The sequence below is a fragment of the Argiope bruennichi genome, chromosome X2 (assembly GCF_947563725.1).
Source record: "Argiope bruennichi chromosome X2, qqArgBrue1.1, whole genome shotgun sequence".
NCBI classification, from domain to species: Eukaryota; Metazoa; Arthropoda; class Arachnida; order Araneae; family Araneidae; genus Argiope; species Argiope bruennichi.
In genome coordinates this window covers 110808614-110824021 of record NC_079163.1, presented here as the reverse complement: position 1 = coordinate 110824021, position 15408 = coordinate 110808614, and the positions used below count along the sequence as shown (strand labels likewise).

Here is a 15408-nt window from a genome sequence, read left to right as displayed (position 1 = left end):
TACGTGCTCTGCATACTATTTTGTTAAGGTATTCGAAACATATGAAGGCTACCTTTAAGAATGTTTAAATTGCTTATTTAGAAGCATGTAGATGAAGACTGCACTCAAAATAGCTTGCTTTTACCCATTAACCATTGATGTGTTTATTTTAAATAATTTGAAAACCAGGCAACGTGATAAATCATTTTTATAGGCTGCATTGTAAACTTATTTGGTGGGCATTTTACCCAAAATATCCAATTTAGCTCCAAGATACGAAATCTACCCAAATGATTTGTTGGGACCAAGTCATTTGGGACTTGCTATTAATCTTTAAATCACTTTAGATATCAGTCTAGTAGTTTGAAGGATAAAAATCGATAAAAAAAATCCTAAAATAGTAATAAAATGGTATATCCTTGTAAAAATTTAGATTTACGTTTTTGAAATATTTGCTAATACTTTATTCATTTGTTTCTTTCATGAAAAGAATTCGACTTCGTTTTAGTTCTCTTGCATGAAGTCGATACTTCGAGATATTGGTTTCAGCCTTCAGTTTTATTGATAAGCTTAAACCGAGAGCTATGTGGGGAGGGGGGTATTTATAAACAAGATACAACTTCTCCAAGTATCTGTTGCAATTCGCCCGGCATTCGAACAGAGAATAAGATTACAAGCGATTAGAATTTCCGCTATGAAGTCATGCTAGGTTATGAACAACATGAGTGACGATTTATTATTCGTCTTATGAATATTAATTACCATATTTTTAAAATTATAAGCCACAATTAATTTATTCATTATTGTAATAGACTGATGCAAAAATTAAAAGATTCATTATAAAATGTTGCAATGACTGCTAGTTGAAATTGTCTACTCAAAAAATAAATATTGGTAAAGAAATCGAAACAGTAGGGGAGGAGGAGGGAGAGATGGGAACACGTCGTAATTTCAATAGATGGACAATGTTAAGTAGGTTTGATTGTATAAAATACAGATGGTATATATGGTTTTTATGCGGAACATGAATTCCAACGATATTGGCATTATAACACCGTTGTAGTATTTTCCATCAGTGTACATGTGTATACTAATACAGTGTGCATGGTATACAATGAATGTGCATATCACGTCACCTACTTCCAATATTCCAAAATATATTTTAAAAATAAATCAACTAATATATTCAGGTGATGAAAGTGATTGACCCAGTTCATGACAAGGATGGATTACGATTGAGATTGGATTACGATGAGTGTATTAAATTATGTGCATTTTAACAATTTCTTCAAGTTTAAAATGAGAAATTAAATTAAAAAATATTTCCACGATTAATTTGTTTAGAAAGGACTTTCATTATTTCGTAAATCTTAGATTTTCTAATCGAGACTTTATGCAGTCCACTTTCACCGCATAATAAAATTATCTTTAATATGTTGTAAAAAATTTCTAATAGCAATTTATGAAGTTTCGGAATATTTTTTGTACGATTTCTCATATGCTGTCCCTATCTACAGTACAAAAACAGGTTTTACTAAATCGGTATCCTCATTGCACTCTTGTACGTTTCATAACATACTGCGCAAATTCTGCTCAATCATTCTGAAGCAGTTATTAATCCTTTCATACGCATTCCTTGTCGCGTTGAGCAAAGAAATCTTGTCTATGTTATTCCTTACAATTTTACAGGTTACTTAATTCATTACAATATCATGATTTTCAATTTTACAATGCTATAACATCGCATATAAATTTCTTCGGTTCTAAATTAATTGAGCCAATTTGCAAGCGTTGCACATAGGCACTTAAATATAGTACGCATAAGAAAGTTAACCAACCAAATCAATGTAAAAATTTACAAGATAAATTACCCTCGCAGATTAATGTTACTTCTCATAACATCAGGAAAGTCATTATAAACATGCAGCCATTGAAACAAACGTAAAGAACGGTATATGGTGTTTTGTGGCAACAAGTATCACAAACAGATTTATGATGCTGTAATCCGATGTAGAATTGAAGCATGCTCATAGTAAGATTCTCTCAAGTGTATTTAGCATCCAGCGTTATTTAAAGGCAAGAAATGCTTTATATTCTAATTACGACAACACTACGAATAAAACATACACGTACATTGTTTACATGCAAGACCATACTGAACAGGAAAGCACCTGCTGAACCAACCAAGGCTGCTGCCATTGCAGTTTTGGGTTGTTCTGCGTAAGCAAGACGAACACACCATCCAAGTCCTCCAGCAGACACAAGTCCTCCAGTGTACAACAACAACGAGTTAAGACGCTTGGAAACGGGAAGCTGAAAACATTGTACTTTATTAACAAACATTTAGTTGGAGCTTATCGTTAATATTCACTTCTACGGAAAACATTCGATACTCGCATCAACTCCATCAAAACAAAAACAAAAAAACCCAGAAGATTTACTAAAGGTAAATTTCAAACTAGACATGTGGCGACATTTTCATTAGAATTACAGATTACCATGAATTGCGATTGCATGGCCTCTTAGTCACATTTACAAATGTGACTTCAGAATATTTGTACGCAAAGGATTGAAGGGAAAAATTTTTAATCCAAAATATGGCCTCATTTCTAACTTTAAACAATAACCAAATGAAAGACAAGCTTTAAAATATTATTGCCAAAGAAAAAACGTCTTTGCCAGCAAAATTTGTACAGGTTATTAAAGTTTTAATTCGTCTTCACTATTTAGCCTTATTTTCTTATTAATATTGACAAAACCATACCGAAGTAATCATGCGCCCTTTGGCAAAATTGTTAAAACTGCACCCTCCCCCTCAAGTGTTAAAATAGATAATTTTTCATCCGACTGCTCTAGAAACAAATGCCTATCTACATTTTTTTCACTACACAGATTTTATGAATTTTATAGTATTGTAAGTAGGTTTAATAAAAATTCATTCTTTAAAAATAATTGTTTAATTATGTTGGTGAAAATATTGTACGCAATAAATAAAATTTGCAATATAGAAAATGAAATACAAAATGTTAATGTTTTCTAAAAGCTTGAAAGTGAATCAAAATTTATTGTTCACGACAGCTACCAAGCACCGATATTCGTTTGATGTATAATAAAGAACATCTATCACAATAATCTATTTAGCTCTGATTATTGGTAGTAGCTTGAAGATGAGGTAGTAGATTGAATGGAAAATTGGCAGAAAACGAATTTTATTTGCAGACAAAATAATGTAGATCCAGTTAAACTGAAGACATTGAATACACTTGAGGAGAAGTGGAAGTGGAAATAGATTCAGATATTTATCTCGTAATTTCATAATTTAATAAAATGCAATAAGTAAACAATCAAATCTTGAACTAATGTGTAATAAATATTGCAAATTACAATATTACATGTTATTGGAATGATACTGAATGATTAGAATGAGTGATTAATGATTGAATTTTAAATATTTTGGTGAGTAAGTCATTTTGGAATTGTATTTTGAAAATTTAACCACAATGAAAAAAGTTCTTGCAAAAGCTGCTGAATTCTGAAGTAAACTGAGAAAAAGAAAGCTACAATTATACGACATTTTGTTGCTTCGAGGGCAAATTCAAGACAAAGTCATAACATACTGAACATGCTAACACGCGTGTTACATCAGCAAGCTTACATTTTAAACCATTATACTGCCCATAACAGCTTCTGTTTGTATTTAATTCTTTACTAACAAGCCGCTTTCGGAGTGAAGCTTCTTCGCTCAAATATCTGGTTGTTAAACAATAATCCATTTTATCCTTGATAAAAATAAATTCAATAAAAATTGGAATTCAGGCAATATTGTTTTCTTTTGTGAGTATTTAGAACTAAACGTCTGTATATGGCGAATTTGAAAAGTAAAAAAGAAATTTGCGATGCATCAACACGTTATTCCATATTGGATGAAATTATACAATGGTTTCAAGAACTATGCGAAATAATCTGAAATAAACTAAATTTCAAAAATGGAAGATGAATGAAGAAAATGTTAAGAAAATTTAAGAAAAATGTTAATTTAATTTAAATAAATTAACTACCAGAATTTTTCCAATATATTGTCTGAAGATAAAAAAATTTATCAATTTTATCGCTTAGTTAAGGGTCAAAGAATGCTGAAATGAAATAACTGCAAAGTCAAAATGAAACCGAAAATATGTAATTAGAAACCAAAACAAAGAAAATATCCGATATTAGAATGAAAAGCCACTGACGATACAATAAAAAAAAATCCAAGGAAATAAAGGTCGCTTCCTTTGATGAAAATATTTTTGGGAGACATCGCAATAAAACACCAACAGCTTGAATATTTGTTTTGCCAACTAAAATTTTTTTAACTTGAAATGTGACAGCTATTTTGTGGACATTTCGGCGCACGAGCTTTTTGTAGGCCAAACTGCACAGGAGATTAAGACTCAGAACATGATGGTAATTTTGCTCATAATATAAAACTGAAAAGCATGTATTAGGTATAAAGCGAGAAAAGATTAGAAGTTTAAAATAAGTGATTAAAAATCAAATATGTGAAACTCCCAATAAATGTAGATACTATATCCATATGCCATTTTTGTTCAGTTAAAAATGGTAACTGAAATGTCTCGGCTAAATCAAAGATGAGTAATCTTTAAATACATTTTATTGTTAAAGACGTTTCTACAACGACTGCGAGCTGGAAGTTCTGAGAAAAATAATGCGTAAACCTTAAATGATCAATCCTTAACCGGGTTGAAATCGTATCTAGTTTAAGGAGGATAACAATGGTGTTAAATGTTTTTACATTGTACAACTTTCTATACTTAAATTCTATAGATTTTGCTAATTTCGAAAAACCCATTTTCGAATTCATGCCCACACATCAGTATAAGGAATAGGTTGCGTAAAATGTTCACTTGCAGATTTTGCAACAGCATCGGCAGTCATTCATCTGGATACCTATAAGGGTAGGAATTCGAAAAAATATCAAAATCCTTCTAGCGTAGAATATGGTATAGGAATTGAATCGCAAGTATGACCGAGTGATCAAGGTGTAAGCTAACGACAGCTTAAGAGTTCAAACAGTCGATTTTTTTTCAACTCGCATTTTTCACACACTGAATGACGCGCTAAAACGGAGGCAAATACAGAGAAAAGCATAATCTCTCAGCTTACAACTTCTTTGCCACAAATAAAGGTGCAACTTGCATGTCTTATACTTCAAGACATTTTATGACTACAAGTCCGTTTTTACAGACATTTGTCGGCGAGAAAAAATGGAATTAAAAACCAGGTCTGGGGTATCTGCTTTTGAGAAGTTTTGAAATGGACGTAGCAAAGTAGTTATATTTAACCATCTGGAAGCAATCGGCAAATGTGTATTCTTAATGGGGGAGGGGATATAGCAAGGACGGACACTTAATACGATTACAATTTCAAATGATTTCCTGCTTACAACCTGGAAGAAAGGCAACGGAACATGTCACCAGTGTAAAAGCAATGGTCCATAATTTTCAAAATATAAGCTGTTGATTAGAGAAATTTTAATTAGAACTACCAGTGTTATTTTAATGCTTTGTTCTATTCGTGCCTTTATATGCAGATTTCTAATCTAAAAATGTCCATATAGATGACTATTAGTGTTATACATTACAAATCACCGAGTTTGTAGAATATAATGACACGCTACAGTCCATAGAAAAGAATCCATAGAAGTCTGAAAAGAAAGTTCTAGATTTAAGAGCTGATGGTCATAAAAACTCAACAAGGCAGGATATTTCATATTATAGACGCATAGTATGATCTTTGTTGGTCGAGAAAAACAACTCGATATAAATTTAACGCCGGCCAGTTACTTGCCAAACAAAGATTGACACATCGGAACAGCACTACCGTCAAGTTTCCTTTGCACCCCCCCCCCCCTTTTACTAGAAATACATTTTGTAGAGCAAGACTATACAAAAACAGCAGGATTGCATACTATGATGAATGAGAATGACCTCCTCTGTATTTTTAAATAATTAAAAGCAAGAATTGGGCATTTTATAGCAATAAAACGAAGCCATCGCAAAAATGTTACACCAACTGAAATTCAAATTTTTTTTTTCAAATGATACCATTTAGTTATGCTATGTCTTCCTTAAACTTCGCGATCAAAGAAAATTATGCATAACTTAACTCTCTGGCTGCGTAATTCTTTAAAATCACTATTTAGATGCATTGTTTCCGAATAAGTTCAAATATTTTTCAAATAAAGTAAACCGATACTATACGTTACAGAATATAATAAAAATCTGTAATCGTAAAAATAAACACTCTAAACTACGAAAAACGCGGGATGCAATAGAAAATGGACCAATTGCGAACCCTCGGAAATCATGGGATAAGCAGATGAAGGGTTAAAAAGTGATTAAAAATTTCGATTATGATAAAAATTCCTTTACTGTAATAAAACCGTTATTTTCGTCGTTTTAATAACTGTTTCGTTGTTTCGACAGTTTTTAATTCACTTTTTTCCCTTGCTTCAAATAAATTTCTCGTCGATTTTTTTTTCTTCTGTGATCTTGATCATTTCTTTCAATGCAAAACAGTTTTTCGAGATTCTATCCGATACATTTATCTGCTTTAAGAAGCCAGCGAAATTAAATTTGGTTACCATAATTCCCCAAATAAGATGGGGGGAAAATTCGGTTATTCGCCGAAGGTGGCCGGTACTTAATATAACAAAGTACTAAATATAAAAATAGAGAAATATTTTTTTTTGACCAATTTGAAAAATTTCTATTGGTTATTTTTGCATTCACTATCTGGTCACTGAAAACATTCCCCCTTTCAGTTTGCAAATGAAATATCAACGATTCATCTAATAAGATTTCCTTTCCTTTGCACTTCGTAAATGCGATCAAACATGCACCCAGAAAGAATTAAAAAGGCGCGAAGGTCCTTATTAATCGTTTGCTTTTTATCGTTAAATTCCATTATTTTCCCCCTCCCTTTTGTAATGGTTTTAGTTTATTAATACAAATTGACAAATCGTTCACGATATTGTTCTGCTTTCCATTTTACATTGCCTATCCATTTTAAAAGAGAATGCAATTTAAAATCAAAAGGAATAATGGTCTTGTCGAAACTTTCATTCTCCAATAAAGGTTTTGTACACCTTTGCCCCCCCCCCCATAAAAGTGTGGACTTTCGCTAAGGGCGCCTTGCATGGCATTAGCGAATAATACTTCAGAAATACAGAATTCTGGCTTGTATCTTAATATTTTTATTAGTCTAGTGCGAATATGGATACATTGATACATGGTTCATTGTTTTTGGATACATTTTTTCCTGAAGATTGAAGTCGAAATTTGGGAAGGAGCTACAGTTGTAATCACAAGATCACATACCGTATTTAATGCCTTTAAGTCATTCGCATTTATGAATTATTGCGGTTACATACATGCGAAAGTACATACAGAGACTTGACCTTTCGACAAATTAAATGTAGCTTTTGATGTAAACTGTTGAATAGTGAATTTTTCTACAAAGCATTTAGAGTCGATGGCTTTTCAGGCAGAATTATTCAAATGCTCCAATAATGAATGTGCCCCGTCTAAAGATTCACGAGTAGTAGGAACACGGCTTAAAGGAGTTCGACATTTTGCGGCCGTAGTAAGTATGCATTATCAGGCACATCTTTTAAGAAAATTGTCACTTAATCACACATTTAAGAAACTTGTAATATGCTAATGATTTACTTTAGGTTAATTTTTTTATTATTTTTTGAGATATGCAATTTTTATTTTATTCCAGACTGCTCTTTATCCACGTTTGTGTAGAAAATTATTGAAGCAGCAGTCATGTATTCTAATTACTAATTGACCGTAATGAGGAACTTAATTACACTTGATAAAATGTTTATCTTCAATAGAATTTGAAATAAAATTTGTATTTTTATGCTAATACTTATTTGTCGACTAGGAATATAAAGTTTTTAGAACGATCTGTTTGCGTCCCCTTCTCAGCCTAGTTACTATGTAGCTGGCTAGTTTGAAAACTTTATGATAATTTAAAATCTATTTAATACCCACCAAAAAAATTGAAATTCGGAAATTAAACAAAAATAACTTTAATCTGAGTGTCAACATCATTTCAAGTGGATAAATGCTTTGGTTACGAATGTCTATACTATGTTGTGGCCACTCGATAGATAGTTTTGAAAGATCTTTGTACTATGCAAATCAAATGTATATCCGAAATATGTAGCATAGAGAAAACTTGCTCTCTATTTCAAAACAAGAGCCTTTTGCCTAATATAAAAACAATTCAGATTAAAAAGCTTCTACCCCAAACAAATGAAATTTAGCTTAAATCAGATCCAAAAGTGAAAACTCTTGTTATGTATTTATAACTATGCTTCAAGTAGAAATGCAAGATAAAATCCTTTGGAAACAATAAGGGAAGGCAAGTTTTGAAATGCAAGTGTTGCAACTAGTTGTTTAGTTTTCCGTAACAGAATAATTTTTACTTCAATGTAGCAGAAGATCCAAACTTTACTACCCATTTGAAGCTACAATGGATTATGTTTTCAGAGCGACAATCCCACTTCAAACGTCTCTATCACACAAGCAAGAGGATGTTAGAAACACGAAGGACAATCCTACAATGACGGCTCTAATGGTCAAGAACTTAATGGGGAAAAAAAAAAAAAACTTTCCGTTGTTAGACAGTCTAGTGCACCTCCCACCTCTCCACATACCAAGCAACAAGTTTATTCAATTCTCGAACCAGTAATCCTTATTATGCGATATATGAGACTCGGCCATCAGGCTTTTATGGCAATACAGATATCGAATCAAAGAATTATAAATGAAAGAATCGCCACCCACGACTAACGCATTAATCAGTTCCATCATCCTGTAAATTTCATAACACTAGATACCTTCTGAACTTGCATTAAAATAACACCATTTACTAACTCAACTAAGCAATTCTTGCAATCAATAAACGCGTTACTTTTTAAGACATCGCTTTTAACTACATAAATAATCTAACAAGCGAGGTTAATACATCATTATAAAATTCATAAGCAATAGTTTAATGAACATGAAACAATATTCAAACTACTACATAGAAACATTTCTATAAAAAAAATCAAATAGCTACAAAGTGATTCAGAAAGCTCAAAAGACTTTTTAAAAAAAACTGTGCTTACTTGTTTTTGTGACTTCACAGCCATTATTACCGATATAATATGTGGATATTAAACTGCTCAAGCACAATAAACAAAGCCTCGCCACAATTTGATTTCTATCTTCCTGTAAGGCAAAAATTTTTTTATTCACGATAATATATAGGCGACTCATTTCGTTGCCAAACTACAGTTACTAATATATATTAAAATTTGCGAATTTAATTTAATCGACTGAATAGCACAGTAGGTATGGATACTGTTCATGAGGATCCAGTTCATGGTTCATTCGAATTAAATAAACAAACAATAATTATTTCGCATTCAACGTCTCATATAGATTGGTTTATTAAATTCACAGCCCTTTTAGCAATTATTATATAATTGCTAACAGGTTTTGTTAGATTAACTTCCTACTTCGAGACTACAGTTCCCGAATGCTAGAAAACAGCTATGGTTGACCCTATTCCAAACCCAAAATCTGATTTGTCATTACCTCAAAATTTCAGTCCCACTTCGCTATTTAGTAGCTTGAGTAAAGTGTACGAATCTGTGCTTCTCAAACGCCTCACTCAATTTCTCAGCGACAACAATATTATGATTTCCGAACAATTCGAATTTATTAAAAACCTGTCGACGAATTCCCAACTTATTCGTGTTGCAGAATTCATTCACGATAGCTTTGTGAAATCTGAAACCATAAGTGCATTTTTTCTGGACGTGGTCAAAGCTTTTGATAAAATTTGGCACGAAGGTTTTTTATTCAAGCACATGTGACTTGGTATTTTTGTTCAATTGATCAAAAATTTACGTTTTTACTTATCTTCTAGTACTATCTTTACTATCTTTCATGATACGAGTAAACAACATGATTTCTTCCCCCAGACCAATCCTGAGTGAATTCCGGGGTGAGGAGTGGGAATTATCATAATAAAATATAGCATAATAAGTAGCCGAGGAATCAACAATTTGATGAATAAAATATCACTTCTTATCTGCATTATTTAGTACAATCTGAATCAAAGAAAACCTTATTATCCTATTCATGCATAATATAGAAAATCTAATTTTCCCATTAATTCTACGGACAGATGATCGAAATAGTGAGTGAAAGTAAAATCTCAGTCTTTCAAAAATAGTATCTTATCGGAAAGACCAATAGCAGTCGGCAAAAATGCTACAATTTTTTCATTTGTCACTTATTCTGCCAAATGTGAAGCAAACTATAATCTGGATGGATGATAATTAATTAAATCTGCTTATCTGTAGACTTAAAGTCGTCGGTATACAAGGCATTGATTTCTTAGATGACCGAACAAATATATTCGGCACAATATGATATCGAATTCACTTGCTACCCAGTGTGTTATTTTACCATTGTAATAATTTTGGATACTTAAACCATTACTGGGATATTCCAGTCGTTTACAATATATTAACTTCAGATAGATTTTAAATTATCATATTCGTTAATACCCAGTTTGCCACATAATTGTTCCGAAGCCATAAAAACTTTTGTCAACGAAATTCTCAATTTCTCGCGGACGGCAAGAGATCACCGACAGTAAGGAAAGGTGGGGGGGGGGGACCCAATTGTAGCTGCATTTGCATTCCCCTATCTTAAATAATTATTAAGGGGACTTCACACTTTTCTAAAATTTTCAACAATAACTTTCCGGAAGGTAATATTCACCAAGTATCAAGTTACCGATTATATTTTATTGTATAATGCAACCTGTAATCTTATTTATATATGCAGTATAATTTTGGCAGTTGCGTGGCCGAAAGGAAGAGACTGTTTGAATCAAATTCAATTTATTTCACCACGGGAGGCATAACAGAGACAAAGACGCATGTTTGCGCCAGATGACAAGAGCGAAAGTGACAGAATTTTTCTCCCAAGTGGTGTTATTATGAGACTCCGATAGGGATTTATTTTACACGTGTTGACTTAGGAAAGGGGATCTTAGTTACTTTTGAAACACCTGCATAAGCGCCAGGGATTCTTACCCCTTCGCTTGCGGCGTGATAAACAAAGAAAAAGGATTTTTTTTTTTTTTTTTTTTTTTTTTTTTTTTTTTAGAGCGCGGGTTGGCAATAATTAAATAAAAAAGTGGGATTTGGGTCAGGAAATAAGATAAAATTTTAGAATAAAGTAGTATGGACTGATTTAAGACAAAAAAAATAGGGAATAATTAGCATTTAAATTAAATTAAGAGATATCATTACATATATATTTATATATTTATTTGTTTTTGTATATATTATTTTTTGCAATTTTTGCATATCACCATTATTTATATGTTGCATTTACATCAATCTGGCACTGTCATATATATATATATATATATATATATATATATATATATATATATTATTGTGCCTATAACATTGGAGGCATACTCTTCAGTGTTCAACGCTTGTCCAATCACTGAAAGGCGCAAACCTGACATTTCTCCGCTTTGAATCAAGCATCAAAAGGCGCAGCCCTGACGTCTCTCCCTTCTCTCCGCTCTGAACCAATCACCTGTAGGCGCAACTATGACGCAATCTAGGAGTCGAGAACATTCTAGATTTGAATTTCGGCAGAAAGGGAATCAGTATATTATTTATATCTTGAAGACGACTCGCAATATGTTGTAACGTAAAGAATTTATATATTTTGGTATCTATCGGTATTTCGTCAAGGTATCAGAATAAACGGCACCCGAAATATAGTTTTTTTTTTGTTGTTGTTTGTTTGCTCCTCCCAGTTATATTTATGAATTTCAGAATTCACCAAAAAAATAAATACTGCAGCAGATGTTCTGCATTTTTTACTTAAGCATTGTATATATTTATTAAAAAAATTATTTATATACTTTTCCAATACAAACGTAATTAAATACTACAATGTACTATAGTACCAGCGAGACCCAGCTTGGCCGGGCATTTTTTTTTTTTTTTTTTTGTAAAATTGTGTTTTTATTAGTGAATATATTTGCATACGAATTACATATTGATTACGCATGAATATTTTTTTAATCTCACCTACATATGAACTAGTCATTTAAATAAAAAAAAATCATAAATGCACTTAGTTTAACATGTTATTCGAAACAATCTGCTATATTACAGTATTCGTTTTACAGTTTATCTATCATTATTTATATTTTTGAACACTTAGTTTTACCATGATGAAATAAAGTCCGAGATGGAGCTATATGACATTGTCAAAATGAGAGCAGATAGAAAAAGGCTCCAATAATTATTTATAAAATAAATGTTTTCTCTCTGTGTGTGTAAAATAGAATTTTTCCAGGAAACATATATAGATAAACGGCAAAACCTTATCTAAATATAAAATTTGATCCAAATCGTTAGAACCGTTTCCGAGATACACTAAATAAATATATATATAAGAACCGCTTATTTAAAGATACAAGATATTGCAGAATTTATCTTCAAAGAAAAGTTGGGTAAATCTAAGATATATAAGAAAGATTATTAAAATAATTTTTAACTTTAATGTAACTAATCAAATAAATATGATAATTGTTACAAAAATTCATCTGTTTGATGTCAATAAGTTAAAAATTTTTAATGATTTTAATTAATAGTTTGAAATTCACCACCATTAATTTTAAAAAGGCAAAATTATCAATACAGATTATTGAAAGTGATGACAATATAGATTACTGCGAAATGCCCGGTTATGCGATACAAATAATGATTCAAATTATATTGATGACTTGATTTGATAACATTTGTACTTTTCTAGCCTTTAAGGTGGAATGCAAGATAATTTAAGAGATTCAAAAAGCTTCTTGATTGCACATGCTGACAGAATTAATAACAATGATGAAATCATGATAATAAGACAATAGAATTAGCATTAACAACAATGTGGATATAAATGAAAGTATAATCAATTGGGATAATGACTTAATTTAAAAATTGTTTTATTTCTAAAAGTTTACATAAATGTAGAATAATAAGAAATAAAACCTTCTTTATTTGAATCGGAAATCTTGTTTCTTATTATTATCATATTTTGGTCTGACAGATTTTAGCTCGAAGATCTTAATAGAAATTTTTTTACATTTCAAAGAATGTTAATTCACAGGCAATCTTTTCTGCGTCATTTTTACATTTTGTTTACCAGTAACTAATTCTAGAAACATGAAGCTCATTCCAGTAACAAAGTAATACAAACTTCCTAGAAAATCTCTCTTCCTAGAAATCTTCCTAGAAAATCCTTAGCACTCGGAAAAGTTATTTGATGCATAATTATTCACCTAATGCAAAGACTTGTTTATTGCTCCGAAAAATAAATATATATAATTGTTTAATTTGAAATCTCCCATTTAATTAATTTGCATCTTCTTACCACTCAGCAGTTATTGTTAACAATCAAAATTAAATAAATAAATAAAACGTGAAAATGATGCATCGTCTTGAATGATGAGTGACAGTTACCATCTGAGTGCAAAGGGTTAAAACATATCCAGCACTTTCGTACAGAACAAACTTACTAAAACGCTTTTACAAGTGTTAAGACATTTGATTACCATTGAAAATTAATTATAGAAGTATATAAAAGTTCTGCTGTTTAAGTGAAAAATAATTTCAAGAGAAAAAAAGAAAGGGAGAAAATCTTTTAAGGTTTGACAGAAATTAATTTCCTTATCATTAAATTTGTTTTTCTCTTTTCTTGAGACTTTTCCGTTTTTTGCCCCCGCCCCTTTTTTATGCTTTTCGACTTTTTATCTTTAGATTTTAATCTCTGTATTCACAAGATTTTCAATAATCTATCTCTCTCTCTCTTTTATTATGATTATGTGTTTGATATAGAATAGATGTATTTGTTTTTCTTGCGCAATATAAAAATAATGAATAAAACAAAAAAAAAAGTGAAATACATCGCAATCAATGTGAAAATCGATAAATAATAGTGTTTCTCAAGGAAATCTTTTTAGCTGATGCGAAATGAAAAGCATTTCTTGCTGTGAAATGTGAAACAAGAATGCCACTTTTTTCTTCAGGATTTTCTTCAATCTTGAAAATAGTGAAAACTTACTCAATAGATTTGTGGTCATTTTTTTTTTTTGCAACAGAATATCTCTATAAACGCCCTCATAAAACAATACTGCTGAACCGAGTCTTAGCATTACCGTTTCTACAACGACATAAGTCCCCTCCTCCAAACCAATTTTAGAAAAGCGCGAATAAGCTCTTCTAAACACGCATATGATTGGATCTTAAATTACTTGATATTTGATCTCTCTGCTAAGTTTTAATGACTTATTATTATTTGCTTTGTCGTATACGAGGTAAAGAGAAAATATTGCAATCGTCAAAAATTCGAACTCCAGATTTTAGCGATTTTCCACATTTCAGATCTATCTAAATTCGAAAAACATATTTTTAGAATTATGCTAGTCTATCCGTGAGCATGATAACTCACAAATGCTTTTACGTAGAAGAAAGAAATTCGATACATGGATTTAGACTAAATTTATAGATTTTTAACAAACTTTGAACGGAATTCTTTCTTATAAAATCTCTTACTGTTTGAGTTAAGATTGAATTCGATAACTGCAAAACGTAAACAGCTAGATAAATAAAATTCGGTACATCATTTAGCATCTGAAATATAGGTAATGTTAAACCAAATTTGTTAAAGGGTTGACCGTCTGTCGGTCTGTACTTTCGCATGCATGTAAACGCAATAATTCAAAAATGCAATGAATTATATCAAGTGAAATTCGATATATGATTTTATTATTACAAATGTAGTTTCTTTTCAAACTCTGACTGATAATTCAGAAAAAAGGCATCCAAAATTCATTACATATTCACATGACAGATTCAATAAAAATGTTAGATTCACGCCAAAGATCTATATTTTGTAAATATTGTTTGCTTATAACATGCAAGACATTAGCGCCCTTATCCGAAGTCCACAATTTTTTGCGGTGGGAGGGGGATGAGACATTTATTAGAGAATATGTGAGAATGTTTCGGAGAAACTACTTCCGCTGGTTTATTTAAGGATTTTAATGAGTCCGATTTTTGCATGTCGGTTCCTCGTTGTTAGTTTTAAGACAATGAAATACAACCGTAAAAAGAAGAGTTGATCATTTACATAACAGTTTCTTTGTCATCCCTTGTGCAAAGACAACAATTACACAGAGTATCAAGAGAAATGTCGCCTTTTCTACCGAATACCAAATTCAGGATGTAGTTACTTCTTGAGTAATTAGTGCACATAAAGAAAGAGC

General features: G+C 31.4%; 1 protein-coding gene across 7 annotated transcripts in view; it reads right to left on the bottom strand.

Moving 5' to 3' along the window:
• Positions 1-15408, bottom strand: part of LOC129960716 (uncharacterized) — a 65483-nt gene that overhangs the window by 6632 nt on the left and 43443 nt on the right. For 6 of the 7 annotated variants that reach the window (XM_056074290.1, XM_056074295.1, XM_056074291.1 and 3 more), the window contains exons 4-5: positions 9170-9272; positions 2113-2292 (exon numbers count right to left, since the gene is read on the bottom strand). In XM_056074290.1, the coding sequence (XP_055930265.1) occupies positions 2113-2292; positions 9170-9193 (204 nt within the window). In that variant the 5' untranslated portion in view covers positions 9194-9272. The remainder of the gene's footprint in view (positions 1-2112; positions 2293-9169; positions 9273-15408) is intronic. The other variant, XM_056074296.1, reaches the window with a different exon arrangement.